Source organism: Psammomys obesus, unplaced genomic scaffold, assembly GCF_907164565.1.
Source record: "Psammomys obesus unplaced genomic scaffold, mPsaObe1.curated_primary_1811, whole genome shotgun sequence".
Classification (NCBI taxonomy): domain Eukaryota; kingdom Metazoa; phylum Chordata; class Mammalia; order Rodentia; family Muridae; genus Psammomys; species Psammomys obesus.
This window is the reverse complement of record NW_026596064.1, coordinates 6,422,075-6,443,016: the sequence shown is the minus strand read 5'-3', so window position 1 is coordinate 6,443,016 and position 20,942 is coordinate 6,422,075. Positions and strand designations below refer to the sequence as shown.

Here is a 20,942-nt window from a genome sequence, read left to right as displayed (position 1 = left end):
ACACACACACACACACACACACACACACACACACACACACACACACAGGAGTCTCAGTTGAAATCATCTAAGAATCCTAAATCTCAGATGAAGTTCTGAGTATTTCAACCTGAAGGTTATTTTTAGATTGAAAATGTGGCTGAATAATTTCCTTTGTTTTAATATGAAGGAATCTTGGTACTTTAGGTAGATTTTTGGAAAACTGATATCATACATGAAGTTCTTTACCAGTGAATATTTACTGGCTCTCAGTCAGGTTCTCCTTTTAACCTTAAACATAAATTTAGCCAATTTAGTGAAGTTGGATGCATGACAATGATCATTGTGCATAAACCGCTAGTGCAAGTTTGAATGCAAGAAAGAGTTACATCTCGGTGCTTCCTTTCCATTAGTGTCTACTATGGGGGAACAAACCTTGATTTTATGCAATTCACTTGTCTTTGAACAAGCTCACATGTGGAGGATATAGGAGGCATTTGTTCTGATAGGATGTGTTTCCTTTGGGTTGGAGAAGGTGACAGTGAAAGAGAGACTCTTACTTCGCTTTGCTCTTACCTTTAAAAAGGTACAAACAGCAGGTGAGGAGAGCTCCTGCCACAAAGCAACCCAAAGACCCAGCCATTCCAAGCCAGCAGGACCAACCAAATTTATACTGGATCCCAAGAAATATATTGTGCAAAATCAGAGAAGAGCGCTCGACATAAACATCCACAGCGTACCACACGGAACCAATGATTCCCGGGGCACCTGAGAGAAATGAAGGAGATCAGGAATAAGTCAGGGTACTCTCTCACAAGGGCCGGCTTACTGTTCAAAACGCACAGGGCCATGGAGAACAGTAACACCGCTACGGTGATTCACGGACAGTAGAGGTTTTGACAGCTTCAATCATTGCCTCTCAGCTTCCCTCTTCCCAAAACAAAACACCGAGATGAAATGATGCACTGCTCAGCTCTTTGTTGAACTCTGAAATGATCACTATGATTTTTCTTATTACAATTTTCCCATTTTTCCAAAGTTATTTTTGAACAGCCATGTGTCACTTCACAGAGGAATTTGTGTGATGGCCTGCTGTACAGTTGAGCTACGTGTCATGCTTGTGTGTGTGTGCACTTACACATATACAAAAATATCATAGCTCATTGCTTCCAAGGCGATAGTAAACAAAACAATACCAAATTGAGGTCAACATCAAGAAAAAACAATGCAGCGCAATGCAGTGAAGAAATGCAGCAGCCATGAGCAACAGGAGTCAGCCGTAAGGCTTTATAGGAAACACTTCTATAAGTGGATGGATAGACTCTAAACTAATGATAACATATGTGAAATATTCAGTCTTGCAACATTCCATACATTACCATCACCAAGTTGCATATGCTGTAGTTGTGTGTGTTCATCTGTGCCAACACTGCCACAATATGTAACGCTTTATGCTATGATGATAGGACAGCTACTGCAAAGCTAGGTAAAATAAATCATTAGTTCCATTATGATCTCCTGAGGCTCCCAGCATACATATGGCTTGTCCTTCAACAGAATGTCTTATGTGGCTCATGACAGTTTCATAAATGAAAATATTTAAAAACAAAATTTGAAAACAGAGAAAACATGAAACAAATTACATAGAACTTCTTTTTTCATTATACATTAATTTTCTTCTATTTTAAAATCTGGTCTCAATCCCGTCTCAAAAAAATATTTTAAAGAGGCAGGATTTCTTTACATAGGACTGGCTGTCATGGAACTCAGTATGTAGATTAAGCTGGCCTCGAACTCACCAAGATCTACCTACCGCCTGAGTGCTGTTTTTAAAAGCATGTGCCACCACCCTCTGGGACTTTGACCTTAATTTTCAATAGAAAATAATGCTGTTGAAAAGTTCTGTGTTTCCAATATCCATGATGGAAGTTATTCCTGATACACAGTCAACATCTTTACATAAACTGTGCTGTCCCAGAAGCACAGCCAACACTCACAAATACCCACATGCCACCATGTTGTCCTTGATACACAGTTAACACTCAAAAGCAAATTGTGCTGTCCCAGATACAAAGTCAACACCAGCAAGTAAGGCTGCTGCGCTGCACAGTTATGTCAACTTCACAGAAACGAGGGTTATCTGAAAGAAGGGAACCTTAGGTGAGAAAATGCCTCCATAAGATCTGCCTGTGGGCGTTTTCTTAGTTAGTAATGATAGGGGAGGGGAAAGACTCTTGTGGGTGGTGCTATCTCTGGACTGGTGGTCCTAGGTTCTATAAGAACCAAAAAATCTGGGCCTAGAGATCTGCTCTGAGACTGATACTCCAAGAAAGGATCATTCATGGAAATAACCTGGCCCCCTGCACAGAGGTAGACCATGGCAGCTCAGTCTCCAAGTAGGCTTCCTAATAAGGGAGCAGGGACTGTCTCTGACATGAACTCAGTGGCTGGCTCTTTGATCACCTCCCCCTGAGGGGGGAGCAGCCTTGCCAGGCCACAGAGGAAGACTATGAAAGACAGTCCTGATGAGAGCTGATTGGTTAGGGTCAGATGGAAGAGGAGGAGGTCCTCTGCTATCAGTGGACCTGGGAAGGGGCATGGGAGGATAAAGGAGAGAGGGCGGGAGGGCAGGATTAAGAGGGATCAAGGATGGAGCTATAGATGGGATACAAAGTGAATAAATTGCAATAAATAATAAAAAAAAATTAAATAAAAAAATAAAACAGTCTGAGCATTTCATGATGAGAAAACCAGTGAGCAGTACCCCTCTGTGGCCTCTGCATCAGCTCCTGACTCCAGGTGCCAGCTCTGTTTGACTTTCTGTTCTGACTTCTTTCAGTAATGGACGTGTAAGCCGAATGAACCCATTCCTCTCAGCCTTGCTTTCAGTCACGGTGTTTCATGACAACAATAGTAACCCTAACTGGGATATGTGGTGTCCCAGATACACAGTCAACACTCACTTTAAACCAGGCTCTGCCAGAAATGCATACAGGTAAATACAAATACCTACATGTAACCTGTGCCCAATACTGTTCCGTTCAGTGTGCTGGGAGCAGAGAGAGGAGAGATAAACAAATCCCATGTAAAAACTGCCTTTCTTTTCTAGTAACTACTATACCATATTTCACACCATGTCAGAATGGGTCAAGAAATTGCATTTCTTTTACATTTTGACTATAGCCCACAGATTAGCCTTTATAAAAATTGAGTGGCTTGAAATGATAGCACACTGATTTTACTATTTTAAGTACAAATTGTATATTATAGGCTAGATCTAAAAGAGAAAGGTGACAAGCGTAAGACAAAGCAATTTGTTGAAAGAGTATTTAAAAAAAATGTTTACCCTCCGAGGAAAAAAAAATCTTCCCTCCTCAAGAGTTGGTACTATCTATTTTGAACATTATTTGCGTTTATAATTTTCACCAAAGCTATTAAAGCCATTAGAAACAGATATAAGTTACCATCCATTTCTATAATATTGTGACAATTGCCAACTATTTTGGAAATACCTTTTGTCAAACTTCAAAGCAGAATGCATGCTTTAAAAATTTATGTGTATTGCAGACAAATTCAAGGCAATGATTTCAATCCTTAACTATCTCAGACCACTTAATTTGATGATCTCTTTTGTTAATACCTACAAGGATTTTCTTCAGTAACTTTTATTTCTACATTTCTGAATTAATAAAAAAAAAACAGTATTCAGTGGACTCTTAAATATCTTTCTTAAACAAATTTATACAATGTTAAGTGTTAAATATATTTACTGGGTGTATGTATGAGCTATACACTGTTGGGAGGCAGGATATGGATAATCTGTCTTAAATGTGGAGAAATGATAAATTCGTATAGCACAACCCAAGGATGATGAGGACCTCAGGGTTTCTGAATAGAATAAACCAAGACCAGTACCTGCAATGAGTAATGTGGTCCCAGCAACAAAGCAGAGGCGGACTTTAATGTGTGGCTCATCTGGTAGAAACTTCACACAGTGAAGACCAAGAAGCAGGGTAATAAATCCAAAGCCAGCTAGAATGTCAGCTGTAATCATCAGTGCTCGAGTGACCACCAGCTTCACTGGAGGAGCACAGTGCCAGAAGTGGGAGAGACAGAGAGAAAAAGAGAGAGGTTAACTCCCCTGGGAATATCACAGAACTCAAGATTAGACACAGCAACATAAGGCTACTCACAGACTTCAGGTTTTATATTTATACAGACATCAATTATATAGTGCCTATAATTTCTCATGAAATTCAAAACTATCATAAAGAAACTGTAGCCGTGGAATCAAAACTCTGAGTGGCAGCTACACAGAATTCTATGTAAGAAAGGTTGGGGTTATGGCTCAGAGGCAGAACACTGTACTGGCATGCAAAGACCTTGTGTTTGATCCTAAATACTAGGGAAAAGGAAATTACATCACAAATAGGGTATGCACCGCTATTATGTTACCTGGATCATAGAAAAGATTAATATATGTATCCAATTCATTATATCCTAATTATATTTTATTTTCATAATAATCTGGGACCTTGTTGCCTTTAAATACTTTTTTCCGAAGAGGAGATAAAATTCTGGTTTATTTTTGTGAAAATAGAGCCAAATTTTTCCTGTTTAAAATTTTAAGATATATATGATATCTCTGCAGAAGAAAACAAAAATAAATGCATGAAAATTCCCTCCTAACTTATCAGCAGGTGAATACACTCTTTATTTCCATATGTTATTGTGATTGTTACTACTGACTGTCAACATGATTACAGGACTTGTAAAACCTGTGCTAAAAGTGTGAGGCACCATTTCTTGGACTTGGGTCATGGACTGTATAAAAAAAAAATTGAAGTGTACTGAACACAAGCGTGCACCCTTCTCTGCTTCCCAACTGTGAGTGTGATGGGAACAGCAGCTTCCTCACGTTCCTGTTATCTTGATTCCTGCCATGGTAGACTGAACCCTTTAACTGTGAGCCAAAATATAGCCTTCCTCCCCTAAATTGCCTTTGTCAGAGAACTTTCTCACAGCAACTATAAAAGAAACCAAGACAATTACCGATGTACCTGGGTATGTATTTGTCCTTAGACTTGATTTTGACCTTTAAAATGTTATTATTTCAGAAACATCAAATGATCCGTGTGTGTGTGTGTGTGTGTGTGTGTGTGTGTGTGTGTGTGTGTGTATGTCCAGGAAACTAAAAGAAAGATTATAAAGATTAAACTTTATAGGCTAGATTGTTTTTATTTTCCTTTAATTCAACACACCTTTTTTACCATCTGTGGCATAAATAAGTGGGCCTCCTACTAATGAGAAAAATTTGGCCCACCCAAAGCCATTAATGCCGTTAGGATGAAATATTCTGATTTTGTGCATAACTCCATGGGCTCTAGTTTCCTCTTCCTGTAGAGATTCTTCCATGTTCTGTTTTATATGGAGGGTCTCTGTGAAGCTCTAGGACTTGAGTCCATGGTCAGTCTCCAGAAAGGCAGATCTACAAGCAAATATTTATGCTGTCTATGGAAGAATTTCTCTTTGAGAGGGTTGAGTCCTGGCTACCAGAAGAGAGTTAATATTTTTATTTGTGGTTGCTTAAACTATTTTTTACAAGAGAAGCTCCCCAGGACAAATGTCTGTCTGGGGCTACACACCCTAGGCATACAGGACAGATTGCAGGAATTATCTAAATTAGTTCTATGAATTTAATAGAAAAATGAAGAGAAATCTCTACTTCTCATAGATAGTCTCCTAACCCAGAGGATATAGAGATGTTATTTTTCTGGAACACATCTTTATCATTGTTGTCTTTAAACATGTATTTAGTGGGAGTTCTTGACCACTTGGAAACAGTAAGCAAGAACAAAGCACTAACATGAAAGCATTAACATGAGCCTCGTACATGGAAAGCACTAAAAAGAAGCTTCTTAAAGTATCAACAGCCATTTCCCCTATGAATGGTTCTAGTTCTTCCATGACTGTAGATACCAGTATTTAATGTTTTAAAAGTTTTTACTTTTGCTTGACTTCCCAGACCCACAAGATGGTCAGCAGGTAAAAGTATCTGTTCTCAAGCCTGAAGATCCGAGTTCAAGCCCTGAAACTCAAGAAGAAGAAACTGACTCTCTGACCTCCACACAACTGCACCAGGGCATGTCCAAATCCACACATATACAAGCAGAAACAAACAAACAAATAAGGAAATAAATAATGCTTGTCTTCTGAGCTTGTCTACACATTACATTTTTGGGATAGAATGAGAGCCTGGCATAAATTCCCATTCCTACCCATCAAACCAGGAATTTTTTTTTTAAGTTTTAGTTTTAGTTTTTTGAGACACAGTTTCTTCTTGTAACCTTGGCAGTTTTGGAACTCACTCTATAGACTAGGCTGGCCTTGAATTCAGGGGTCTTCTTTCCCCTTGCCTCTGAAGTCTTAGAGTAAATGTGTGTGCCAACTTCTTTCCCCTTGCCTCTGAAGTCTCAGAGTAAATGTGTGTTCCAGCCAAATCAAGATTTTATCTGTGTGTGCATGCGTGTGTGTGTGTGTGTGTGTGTGTGTGTGTGTGTGTGTGTGTAAAGCTAACGTTAATATACGGTGGAAAGGGGGAAGTTCTATGATTTTCTAAGCAAAAGTTTAATTAAAAGGCCTGATAAATTATGGCAAAAATTATCTCAGACACCAAACTTTCAAATAGCAGATGAACATGTTTTGAAGATGCTCTGTTTAAGTGCTTTTCCTGGACTGAAACAGATGTCTTGGGGAGATGGCACATTCCAGAGAACCCACTTTTCATTTATCTCAGTACTGTGTGGAACCCTCACCAATCATTGGCTTTGAAAGGCATAATAGCCCTTTCCCTTAATAGTGGGACTGGTATTTCTTGGCATGATTCAAAGTTCTAAGTGAATAAGTCAATCCTGTGGAGAAGGATTGAGGGCATCAGCAATGGATTGCTAATTTAAAAGATTGCTTTATTCATGGGAACATGACCTTGCTAATATCTAGGTATTATTTTGCGCTAAAAGAAAGGAAGATGAAAGAGTTGTCTCCAACACAGAGGCTAATGGTACCTCACATGTGCTGGCATTCTCATTTAAGCATCTCTTCATCTTCTGCCTTTGACTCTCTCTCTCTTTCTCTCTCTCCTCTCTGTCTCTGTCTCTCTCTCTCTCTCGCTGTCTCTACTACTCTGTCTTAGCAAATCTTCAAGTAAAAAACACCAGCAAATTTTATACTTGAGCTAAGTCATAGTTGAAACACATCAATAGATTCTATTCATCTAGGTTGTCAATTCTAATGATAAAAATCACAACACCCAGAGGGTAAGTTTTAATTTCTGAAATATTTATTATAAGCCTACTGTCTATAAGGCATTGAGTCAGCTCCTTTGCTTCATAGCTAAGATAATATTTCTACCATAAGTAATTTACAAAATCAGAATGAAAGGTGAAATATGATAAAATAATGTTTCAATTCACATTTCAAAAATGATATCCATTTCTAACTGTTAATATTTGAAATTAAAGCCTTTATGGAGCATACAACAGACAAACATAAACTTGAGCTTAGGATCCCTTGGCACACCCCTCCTGGTACACAGGAAGGGTTACAGTATACGTACAGGAGTGTTCTGCATATATGGAGTCATAGTCTTCGCACGTGCGAATGCCATCAAAAGCGTTTGTGACGCACTCCCACCAGAGGCCACGGCATTTTGTGCTCACCTGAAGGTTGGAAAAGACACTGTGTGAGACAACTCATAGAACCAACTTCATTTCCTCTTGGCCAAGTAAAAACTCAGCTATCATGTTTGCTATCAAAGCACAGTAACTAGAATTCTATTTATATAACAGCAATTCCATTATAACATATTCCCTTAAACAATGGCAATGATAGGCTTTCTGGGCCAAGAAATGAATTTACTTCCTGACTGGAAGGGACGTGTGGAAAAATAAGTCATGGCTGAGGGGGATAAAACCAGAACTGAATATATTCTTCTGTCTTTGAGTCATGCTTTAACATAAAGGTAATCTATTTCACTTCCATGTGATAACATTTACTCATAAATAAAACTATGAAACAATAGATGATAATGTTAATGTCTCAAGTCTATCAGCAATGCACATTAATGAATCTTCATTATGGTCATTGACTTTCATGAAGAAAGATGCTGTTTTATATGAGGTTCATAAATTTAAAATTAGCAAAGAAAACCAGCAAATGAAAAAAAGCAACAATAAATGACTGAGAGTCCTTGATTGTCTTATTCTCTGCTATACTGACATATTGCAAATGTTTAAGCTATGACATGAATATAAAGGAACTGAGAAGTAATCTAATATAATTAGACAGCTGTAAGGCGCTTTTATTTGAAATTGGCATGCAGATGACAATGTCCACTTTGAGCCAAAAGGTACCAGTGTTCTGATTCTTCTAATCCTTTATCGGTGGACTGTAAGTCACAATAAGCTTTTTAAAAACAATAGTAAACATCTCAACAGACACCAGTTTCAAGTATTCTTGACAGAGCTCATGAATATGAATTGTTTCTTCAGGCTCAATTACAGATCCCATTACCTTGGAAATCTAAAGCTAGCTTAGAAAACCTTTAGAGTTATTGTAGAAAGTCAAATTTAATCCCCATTCCCAAAGAATAAATAACGTAGTAGGTGGGAAAGAGCTGCAAAGGGAGAGGCATTGAAATGGTGTCCACGGGAAGGGAAAAGACAGAAGAACATTTTCGAAAAAGTAAATCCTATTAATTTGAGCATAGTTGCACAGTAACATGAACTCTCCGAAACTCTTGCCCCTAGACCTATTTGGGGCTTGCTAAAACTCTACTGACACTCTCACGATTGCCTTTTGTGTAAAATACTTACAACCAATAATGAGCAACAATTATATTGAGTCTACACTTTAAAGTATGGGCTATTTAACCATATTGTTATGTCATTTGTTTATTAAAGCTCATTAATAAGCTGTTATCATCCATTTACAAATAGGAAAATGGAGGAGTGGAGAAGGAAAAATACTGTAACAGCACACTCAATAATAATGATGCAGGAGACAAGATTCCAACTGAACTGTCCTTGTGTGTGTGTTCTCAAGCCTTGTTTATGGTATAATTACAACCATGTTTAAAAATCTATTTCAGGATAAGGTATCCCGTATTTGGTACTTGGGTATTGGAAGACAGCCTTCAGTGAAGTGGCCCTAACTTGATTCTCCTGCTGAGGCTCTCATCCTTCAAATCACTACTTTGGCGAGCTGTTCCTACATTCAAATAGGAAGTAATGCTCTAGATTTTATGCAAGATTATGTGACCCAGGGGAACACAGAGGTCAAACTCTAATGAGGAAAATTCATCTTGAAGACCTGACACATTGGTTTCTAAAGAAAGATATGCACATATACACATATATGACCAAAGCTTTCAACACAGACTGACATTTTTAATAGTTAGGTTGTAATCTTAGGTAAAATCTTCTCTTTTTTGAATCTCAATTTCCTTATCTGCATAAGGGAGATAATGATAGGTTGGTTAAAAATATTAAAAAATTGCTAATACACACTATAAATTATTAACTCAAATGAAAATGGTAGTGAATTTCTAAATACTGTGACTGATGCAGTGGTTATATTGAGTTTCACTAAAAATGATGATAGTAAAAATGAAGACGTAATAAAATAAATGACAACCTCACTGACTCAATCCTCAATCCTCAGAACCTATGACTATGACTCTGCAGAGGTAACTGAGCTGAGGGCTTGAAAAGAGGGCATCACATCGGCTATACAAGTGGATTCTGAACTGTTGGATAATGATGTTTTTCTCATATGTTCACAAAGGGAAAGCACAGGCAGGAAGGAAGGGGACCACAGGACCCCTGCAGAGTTGGGAGACACGCTGTCACAAGTCATGAACAACTCACAATCACTACAAGCTGGTATGACTGAGAGCCATTCTCCCTTGAAGCTTCAGCGGCAGCGAGCGGAACCTTGTAAAGACCTTGATTTTTAAAGTTCTGGCCATCAGGACAGTGAGAGAATGATTTCCTTAAGGTCATTTGTGATGGTAGCCCCAGGAAACCGATAGGTAGGCCACATACTGTCTCCGCTATCCTATGAAGAGAAGCAGGTCTCCTTAGTTCCCACGTCCTCAGTCCCTCAGCTCACAAATCCAGCTTACCGTGATTAGAATGGTGCACCTTGGACACGAAGCTCTTGCTTTGCCATCAGTGATAGTTCACATTTTTCTACAGGCAGCTGGCAAAGCATTCTTGTTACATTATACAAGACCGTTCCTGCCACATAGGGTGTAACTCACACACCATCCTTAATAAGCAGGGTATTCAGCTACAGTCCAGTGACGGTGTCAATTTCAAGGCTATTGATCATTTACTTGCCATGACCATATTTCGAAAAGCAATGAGGTCATTAGAGGAAACAAGGCATCCAGTTTCATTAGGTATTAATGCTTAGGGGCACACCATTAAATCGCTTGGTATTCACACTCAGCTAAGATACGTGAGAATGGTGGCTGTAATTAACCAAACTTCTGTGTTTAATACAGCACTTACTGCAGACACCCTTAAAGGTGCCTTTGTGCACAAATACAAGGTTAAAGGACTTTTATGTTATCGTTTTATGAAATCCCTCCTTGCTATAGTCTATTACTTTCAGCCAACCTCACTGCCTGTGATAAAATGGCTTATTAGCAACTGTTTTTCAAGGCAAGCCAACGGAAGTTCTTCAAAGTCTTAAAATAAGGCTCTTTAAAGGCTAACCAGTGCTTAAATAGTGTGGCTAACATTTCAGAAAGGGCAAAAACTGTAAAACGGGAATTAAATTTTTTAATCTTACGAGGTCATTTGAAATAGGGAATTCTAATTTTGAGCTTTTTTTTTTTTCCTTTTTAACATGCAATTGGGATTTGTATAAATAACACAGACAGCAATGCTGAAGGGATTTATGCTTCAGTGATGTCATTTCTCTGGAGAGTGAGACATGCATGGATCATTTCCCACACAAGGAGATGAAGTTTTCCAAGGTGGCAACAAAGCAAAAGGCGCAGCACATCTCCTGTCGGCTCACCAATCCTCAAAATGGGAGAGACAACCCAGATACCTGGCTTCCCTTCTTCCCTTACCTCCTTGGTCAGCGTTGTCTCCTGACTTCTTTGTGGATGGCAGCACTTAGCAACAGTGAGTAGGCTGCCTGCATTCAGACGGGGGTGTTCTCATCATGTCCCCACAAAGACCACCTCACTCGTGCACCGACAGCTACCTGGCTCCCCAGTACACTGAACTATTCAAACCTGGCGTATACGAAAACTAATGCTCCTTGCTCTTGGCTTGATACACTTCTACCTGGAATTCAAGCTGCCTTTCAAAGACATTCCTCCATGTTCTTTCCACCTGGAGTTTATCTCCTCCTACTGTGATCCCACAGGAATTTGTCTACAATGCTGTGTTCTGATCTGTATCACTGGACTCTTGTCATGTTCTAATCGGCATATCAACTAATACTGGGAAGGCAGCAACAAGCAGGGTAGATGTAGCTCCTTGCTTCAAGGATTCCATTCCTTCTTGATATACTATAATAGATGCTCAACAGATATTTTCTGGAGGAAAAAGTCTGTCATTTTTATGTCAATCCAGATAAATGCACACTAACTGCCTTAAGGTCTGAAGTGCAAAGTGGTCAATACCACACTAGGAACTTTTTGCTTCCCATGTGCATATGGTCAGTTGTTAAATTTTCCTTTTCCTTCTGGTTAGATGTAAGAGAGACTCAGTCAGTAGCCCAAGCTTTCTTGAGACTTGCAACAATCCTCCTGTCTCAGACTCTTGAGTTCTGGAATTATAAAGATGCACCGCTGTGCCTGGCTTCATATGTGCTTTTAAGCAGAATCAACAAATCACAACAGTTAAATGTGTGAACTGGAATCACTGTATTCAGACTGGAAAGTTTACAACTAGTATTGCTCTAAATTCCGTTAGAAATTATATCAATGAGGACATTTTCCAGTGAGCTATAGTGTCACAAACTAGTTCCTTAGTCCTGAAATTGGCTATTTAGAATGTCAAAGCATTTGCCCTTTAAGGCTTCTCTGTCCTGTGGTGCCAGCTACCAGAACTCTTCTGGCTAAATGACTTACATCCCTATGTAAACACTTAAATTTTGATTTAATTATCTTGTTGCATGCATTACAATGATTTCATAAAATAGCATAGCATCACAGTGGGTATAACTGCTCCACATCAGAGGTCACAAATTATATCTCAATAACAATTAGGTATCTTTTCCTTGCCCTCTAAAAATTTCTCTCTTTAAAAAACAAAGCAGAAAAGCCTCACCATTTAGGCCAAATACAGTTTTTCACCAGTTTTGTTAAACACCATAGGGGACTAGAACTTTATTCCTTAAAAAAATTCTTATTAAAAAAAGATTAGCCAAAAGCATGTATTAATTCTTTATATTGTAACAAGATATAAGATCTTGCTTCTGAAAAGATGCTTGTTTCACAATAGACATATTTCTTATTTAGGGTTTAATGTGAATCCTCAAAGATCATTTTTTTTGTTCATTCTCTTTGCACTATGGCATACATTGTTAAAAACTGCCCCGAGTTCATGTGCCTGAATGCACCCTAAGTTCCTGTAATGTGGACCTCTATGCAGTAGGAAACCATGACCTGGATAAGAGTCCACTCTTGATTTCAAACATCTACTAAGGGAATTTGAAATCAAACAGGAGGCAAAACTGGTATATAAATAATCAAAGCACATATATATAATAATTTTAATATGCACTTTATGTCTGGAAGAATTATAGCATCCATAAGGCAAATAGAAATCCCAGGATAAAACCTGATTAGGAGGGTGAAATAAATTCTAATGTGAATAATCTTCTTTAGAAGTAATAAAAATTTAATCATAACAGTGCTCAGAGTATAGCAGTTTCCAGGAAATAATTAACAAAAAAAAAATTAACTGAAAATTGAATCATCCCCCGCAAACATTATTTTCCCTTCTGATAATGGAGACCTCAGCAACTTTCTTAAGAAAGTGTTGTTTCTACCCCGGCAAGAAAATAAATAACTACATATCTTACAAGATAGTTAGCACCATAATAATGTGACTAATCCTCCTAACTCTCATTCATTTTGAGCATTCACTGGCAGGTAGATAGCAGGTAGATAGTAGATACAGGTCTCCATTGTCTGCCTTGCTCCTTGAGTCAAGCAATAATCAGTCATAAGTACAAAGCTGGGCAAATCGCTGTCCAGAGAAGTAAACAACATTTCTCTATGAGGATCAATAGCAGAAATGAGAGCAGAATTTCATTCTTCAATCTCGCAGTTTGGTGAACATTATACAAAATGTCATCTCCTCCCCCCAGAACAACACAAAACAATGAACTATGAATTAATCGTTATATATCTGACATTTATTGACTGATTCATGTTTACCTGGTTTTGTGGTAAATACTTTGTGTATGCGGGCTCATTGAATCCTCACAAGAGGCTAAGTCATCTGAGTTATCATTGGCCTTGTATTGTGGAAGATTTCCCCCGAAGAACTGTTTCTGCCCCCATGCTAAGCTGAGCCTGGAACAAAACCGATGCTGTTCTAGGGAGCTTGCTCCGTGACTTCAGTATAGAAATTCCTATCTCCATTTGAGCACTGGATGAGTGATCCCCTAACCACCTCAAGTCAGTAAGGCAGATTTCAAACTTGGCTTTTCTCCCCACCCCCCACCCCCATTACCTTCCTGTGCTCAGGCAGTCAATCACCAATCACATCTGTCTAAGTTAGAGTTTCCCACATCTTTCCACACCTTCCTATGTTTACTACCATTATCATTTACACAACTATTGTTTTCTTCCTGGTATATGCGAATGTCCTCTCCATTGCTCATTTTACCCCCTTGAGCCACCCACCATGAGCAGCCAGAAAGGCTGATACTACTAAAAGGCATGTGTGTATTTGTCTACAGTTAGGCACTCTTGCCTATGGTTTTGGACCTATATTTTGCATAATACTTTAAGCCTTTGATTACCTAGCCCCTGTAATTCCCTACCTACATCAGAAAATATGTATAATATCACAGACATACAACACAACCACACCTATATCTCTGTGCATTCCATTTGCTTGGTTAGAACACTTTCTACTTCTGTCCATTCACTTGCTTTTCAACTCCTAGTTTAGATGTAACTACTAAGAAGACTCCACTGATTATCCAAGACAGAGTAAAATGTTCACTCATGGTTGCTCATACTCAGCCCAAGCGCTTGGCATGCTGAACTGTGGCTATGTGCTCACAAATTTTTGCCTCTCACTACACTGAGAATCATCTATAGAAGCTTCAGAGTGTACAACCCACATAAGCAGGAATCCACTACAGGGATAGCCATACTGTGGGTGCTAAAGGATATTTGTGGGGCAAGAGGAAATGGGAAGAACATAAAGAGGAAAGAGGATGAAAGAGAAAATGAAAACAAGGAAGGAAAGGAGGTAAGGTGACAAGGAAGGGAGGAAGGAGGGAGGAAGAGAGAAGTATAGAGAGATGGAGGCTAGATTGAGGACAGCAAGGTAGGAAAGTAGGAATAAGAAAATGAATATACAGAGCAAGAGTGAAGCTAAAGATTATTCACATTGAACTCCCATTGGAAGTTTTTCCCCCTGGGAAAGCTCTGACCATCTTTGATCCCTTAATAACTAGCCATTGTTCAGGGGTTGCAGACAGTCAGGGAATCCAGATGTTAAAGAAAAAAGGCTAACAAAAGTACAATTGAATTCAACTCCATCTTCGATTTTGAGGAAGGAGAACTGAAGACAAAGAATGTGATTTTCCCAAGAGAAGGTGGTTACTATGGGCTAAAAGCTGAGTCACCACTGGCCTGAAAGACTTTCAAACCATCCTCTTCAGCAGTTCTCCGCAGGAACAACGGACTGAAGGAAGTTGAGGAGAGGAGTGCCGCTTAGCCTGTTGTGCTGGGTCATGCCCAGTGCTTTTCCTGGGGGCTAGTTCTTTCTTCTTTAAAAGTATTTTTACTAAATACAAAGAATTTTATCCTTCACAGCAGGTGTACAGAAGTAAAACCAAAGAATGCTTTTATTTACATATTTTGATTGCACTTGCTTTTTCCCAACAGTCGTTCAAAGAAAGTGAAATGCTTGAATATCTGAATTCTTTCTCCCTCTTGCTTTGAATTATATCCATTTACAAACCCAGAGATTTTCCTCATTCTGTATTTTTTGCCACACTGTTCTGTCATCCAAAGCCCTTGCTGCCATTTCTACCCTTTGAAATCGCATCATTAGGAGCCTTAGCTTGAAAGCCCTTTCTTTCACGGCAACTATTTCAATATGCCTAATGGGGATGGACAGCTTTATCATCTCTGCTCCAGCGTTATTCTGCTCATTTGCTCCTCATATATGAACTGATCTGTGTCATTTGTTATAGTTCATACTCATCTTTATTCTTTATGCATTCAGTGTCTCCTCCTGAAAGGCAAGATGCATTACTGCTTTAGCTTTTTCTCTTTTGGTATCATAGGCACAGTGCTTCTTCGTGACCTACATTTTATGTATTTACCAAGTTGAACTGAACCAAAGAACCAATTTTCCAAGCAACATGCTTGTATTAACAAAGCTGTGAGTCAGAATATTTCTTCTACCTCTCCAAATGTTTTTATTTTCATATTTTTATTGCACTAAACTTACAACAATTGTTTATAAAGAAATTGAAATGCCAGCATGGACCAGTGGTAATTTTTAAATGAGGGAGAACAGCCTCAGTGGTCCAGTGATTATGAGAACCTTAAACCTATTTCAAAATAAATTTTATCCTGACCAATTAAAGAAACTATTAGGAGATACTTATGTCCCTTTAAATATATTGATAGTGATTGTGAACAGAGAATGCAGGGGGAGGAGCGGAGATAATACTTACAGGATAGTTTCCACATGCAGGATCTTTGGAGAACACATTTCACTGAGAGAAAATAGAAAAGACATTTCAAAAGCAGAGAATCAAGGAGAGCCCAAATGGAGAGCTCCACTGAGTCTCCTCGCTTGGAGCTCAGGGAACCTGTGATGAGGGAGGAAGGGTTGTAGGAGGCAGAGGGGTTGAGGAGATAGCAGGAGAACAAAGCCTATAGAATCAACTAAGCAGGGCTCATGAGGCTCACAGAAACAGAAGCAAGAGCCAATCACAGAGCCTGATGGGACTGAATTTGGTCTTCTCCGTACATGCTGTGGTTGTTTAGCTTGGTGTTTTTGTTGAACTCCCAACAATGGGAATAGGGGTGTCTCTGACTCTCTTGCCTGCTCTTAGGACCCTTTTCCTCCATACATAGGATCCAGCCTTAGTATGAGAGTTTTGTGCCTAGTCTCATTGCATCATGTTAAGCTGTGTTTGGTTGCTATTCCAAAGAGGCCTGTACTCTTCTGAAGGAAAGTTGAAGAGCAGTGGATATGGGGGAGAGGGTGGTGGGGGACTAGGAGGAGTGGAAAGAGGGCAAGTAGTTGGGATGTATTGAAAATGAACAAAAAATTTAAAAAAAGAAATATCAATTTGTCCAAGGATAGGAAGAATTTCTTTAAAGTGAATAATTTGGACTACTCATTTCACTCACTTAAACTGGCTATGTTCTTGTAAAATGTAGATGACAAATTGATCATCAAACTAAAATAAAAGGAAGATGGTGCTTCAATGCTGGGGTTCCTGTCTTCTTCTTAGCCAGTCTGGCTCTTCTTAAAACTCTGTTTCTTAACAGAAGGTTAACAACTCTCACTAGAAGCAAAAAAGACTTTCAAACTCTTTTAGAAAATGTTTAACCAATGAGTTTGGATGGGATCTTACATATTTTAAGAACATTTTTAAAAACTCAATTTAAAGGGTGCTCAAGTGCAAACTGTTTTTCTATTGATCACTTATGACTGGCAGCCTGGATCATGAGAAGCTAATAGCTTCATGGTGTTTGATCCACGCTTTTCCCTGAGGACTGTCCAAAGGGCACTGTTTTTTTTAATTAATTAATTTATTTATTTATTTTCTTCATTACCACTCAGATGAACTTCCTTGCCGGATTCACTGCATAGCAGACAACCCAGAGGACTTCCGTTTTATAACACTTTTTAGAAATATATACTCTCAGTGTTAAGGAGGTAATTATTACTCTATTGGTTTTGAAATGTCATGTAGAAATAAGGGGAAATTTAAGCACAAGAAAAGTAAAAATGGGAAAGATTCCACAACAAAAGAAATAAAAATTGTGAATTTCATTTTTAACTCCAACTTGAGAGTTTGTAAACAGAATTAGAATAAAAATATATAAGATTCCCCCCCCTCAGATCTTTTAAAATCTTTATTGACATGATTCTACACCATTAGTATGTGTGGACCGTTTTCCAGGATGTACAGAAAAGAAAAGGTAAGCTTACCCTTCATTCTTCTGAGTTCCCTCACTTTATAATGTTTATCTGGCTTGCATTTTTCTCAGTCTTACTTAGGTAAAGCAGTTAATTTGGAAAATTTGAATTTTGTTCAGCTTTGCATCGCTCACATCTCTATTATTACCACAGCAAAACCTTTCAAACTTCGACTTGAAAAAAATCAGTGAGAAAAGTAAAATTCTCAAGTGTAAGTTCACCCAGCCATCTCACTCGTGGGCGACAGTCTTGCAGGATAATCATTTTTAGGAGTTACTTTCTTAAGTCCATGCCTGTTCCTGAACACTGAGGTACAATGGGAAGACATTTTTACTGAGTGTTTTTCCCTGCTTAAAGTACACGTCTGTCTCTGTGCTACACCAGCGAAGTAGATTTTACATGTCTTGAGTTCACTTTTCCAAAGGCCTGAGGTTACTAGCTGTCTTTTAGAAAGTCTTTCTCAGAGTTCACTTTTTCAACGCCTGAGAAAAATCAGCTTTAGAATGTCTCTCACAGGGCTCTTAATTCTGACAATCAAGGTTGAAACACTTATCTTAGAAAGAAAGATACCCATACTTTGCTTCATACATAGAAAAGGAAGGGTGAATTTCTGGAGGATTCTGTGGCAGGCACTATGTGAAAATGTATCCTTAGAAAAATAGATGGATTATTTAGTTACCTCATCTGTGAAATGGGACAACAGTGCTTACCTCATAGATGAGTGTCAGGATTAAAAAAGCTGACAGTGCTAATTTTCAGTAAAGATCAGTTCACCTTGCTGGCTATCCTCGCTTTCATTAATCCCGAGAGACATCCTGAAGTCTATGTTTAGCAATAAGGCTGACAGACATTTTTGATCAAAATCTAGGTCGTTGGCTTCTTACCTCCAGAGAGTCATCAGCGTTCACCATCCAACAGTCCGTCCAGGTAGCCGCGATGAGAAACCCGGTGGAGAAAAGGGCGAAGAAGCAGGCGGAGTACTGAAGAAGATCCTTCATGGCAGCAAGCAGCCTGTCGGGAAGGGACGCATGGGCAGATGCCAGCCCAGCTGGAATGTTACTGGCTTTTGATGCTATTGGTCTCTGATGCTATTGGCCTCTGTTGCAGGTACCTGGGGATGAGAGTGCCAAGTCTTTCACTTTTCCTCAATCCTCTCTTGCAGGGACCTTAAATTGCAGAAAAGATTGTACAAAAAAGAACTGTAAGGGTGCGAGGGTCCTGAAGGTCATTATCCAACAGCCAGGCTCCCAATCAGAAGCCAGGGTAGAAGAACCGAGTACATTGTACTGCATGGGAGAGCAGCCTTGGCTGTAGGCTGATGTGAAACGTCCGTCCCAGAGGCCTGGGCTGTGTCAAGATGAAGGACGAAGGATCCTAGGCAATGCTGGAGCCTTGTAAGCTGATCTTTCTCAGGCCCTTGGGAGAAGGAGCTGTTTTCCTCCCCCTTGGAAGGTGGCTGTATGGTTGACTGATTGCGATTTTATTTTTAGACTATTTTAATATACCCTGACTACCTTAGAGAGACAAGCGACCAGTGAAATTATGCTAAGCAAGTACTAACTAGCTCAAGCGAGTTCACATTCCAAAGTGTTGGGCAGAACACTTGGCAGGAGGCAGGGTCAAGGACCCTAACCTTTCAGATCAGGGCTGGGAACAAATGGGCATATGTGAATTATTGTTTTATTTTGATTGACACACAACATTTAGACATTTATGGAGAAGAGTGTAGAATAAGAACTTATCTAAGAGTCAAATGAAACCTCAAGCTCCTATGTACAAATCACACAGAAAAGAAAGCCCCAAGAATTTTCAATAACAATCAAATGTACAACCGACACAAAAATAGAAAAATGAGGTATTCCAATATTTTCTTTCTTAATGCAAGATACAGTCTTGCTGAATGTGTGTGTGTGTGTGTGTGTGTGTGTGTTCTGCTGGCTTACTGTTGACTTACATTAAAATATAGTCATAAAACAATACTAAATGACTTACAGAAGGATACCAGGCTCCATCACATTTTAAGAAAATATCAACATCTTTAGGTCTCCTAGCTTGTAAATCTTTTGTCAGTGGTTCTTAACCTCTGGGTCACAGCCCCTTTAGGGGTCAAATGATCCTTCCTCTGAGGTCAAATAAGACCATTGGACAACGCAGATATTTATGCTATGATTCACAGCAGTAGCAAAATTACAGGTATGAAGTAGCAACAACAATCATGTTATGGTTGGTGGGGAAGGGTCACCACAACCTAAGGAACTGTGTTAACGGGTTGCAGCACTAGGAAAGTTGAGAACCACTGCCTTAGAGCAACAAATACATGGTTTTGTCTCGCCTAAATGCTCAACTATAAGTCAGCACAGGCATTGTTGGAGAAAGTGGAGGTTCCACAAAGCTGAAAGTGTAAGAAAGTAATCCAGCTTTCTCACTCCTGGGTATACATACCCTCAAAAAAAATGCAGGCTATATCTTGAGCAGACTTTTGCACTCACTCCTTCATTTTGCTTAATATGGGCAAAGCTCAAGGGCTCATTAACTTATGACTACATAGAGCAAATGTGCTATCTATACACGATGCAATACCCTCCAGCCATAAAAATGATGAAATCCTGTCATTTGCAGGGGTGCAGATGAAACAGGAGGCCATTAAGCGAAATAAGCCAGGCACAGAAAGAAAAATGCCACCTCATATCACTTGTTTGTAGGATACCCAAAAAAAGTTGATTTCAAAAATGGATGAAGTGGAATGGTAGTCGTCAGGGACTGGAAAATGCAGTAGGCGAGGTTGGAAGAGTTTAAGACAAAACTACAAACCGTAGAAATAAATAAAGTACAGCATAGGGACTATAGCTACAATACTATGTATTTCAAAATAGCTAGAGAGGAGATTTTTTTTTTAGTGTCCTCATCACAGAAAAATAATGGTGAATATTGAATATGGTAATGGTGCTACTCACTCAGATTTGATATTTTACACTGTATATGTGATGGTCGCTTACTGAATTTTTTTCAAACTTTTCTTTCAAGGACTTTGTTTTTATTTGTGTGTGTGCATCTGTCTGTCTGTGTGTCTGTATGTGTACCTGTATGTTTGTATTTGTGTTTGTATGTGTATAATGTGTGTATGTGTGTGTGTACATATCTGTGTGTCTACATCTGTGTGTGTGTGTGTGTGTGTGTGTGTGTGTGTGTGTGTGTGTGTGCAGGTTAGCAAACAGTTTTCCGGAGTCTACTTTTCCCTTCAACCATGGGTTCCTCTGGGTGGAATTCAGGCAGCCAGACTTACCCTGCAACTGCTCTTATCCCCAGAGCTATCCTACTGGTCTGGAGACAATTCTTAAATAATCACTGCTTTCTTTTGTGAATGAAGACACAGTCTGTAATGTTAGATGCGTTACTTAGTATTACCAAGTTCTTTTAATGCTATCAGTTGCTGAAAGTAAACCCAGGGCCTTGCTCCTTCATAGTAAGTGTTTACTGCTAAGTCACACCTGCATACTCCTAGATAATTTTTTCTCATAATTGGTA

At 39.0% G+C, this 20,942-nt stretch overlaps 1 protein-coding gene across 1 annotated transcript in view; it reads right to left on the bottom strand.

The window, feature by feature from the left end:
- Cldn16 (claudin 16) overlaps nucleotides 1–18,430 on the bottom strand; it is an 18,975-nt gene extending 545 nt beyond the window's left edge. Inside the window, exons 1-4 of the mRNA XM_055625206.1 lie at nucleotides 18,302–18,430; nucleotides 7,595–7,697; nucleotides 3,895–4,059; nucleotides 556–747 (exon numbers count right to left, since the gene is read on the bottom strand). Coding sequence (XP_055481181.1) covers nucleotides 556–747; nucleotides 3,895–4,059; nucleotides 7,595–7,697; nucleotides 18,302–18,415 — 574 coding nt within the window. The 5' untranslated portion in view covers nucleotides 18,416–18,430. The remainder of the gene's footprint in view (nucleotides 1–555; nucleotides 748–3,894; nucleotides 4,060–7,594; nucleotides 7,698–18,301) is intronic.
- Between the last annotated feature and the right edge of the window lie 2,512 nt (nucleotides 18,431–20,942).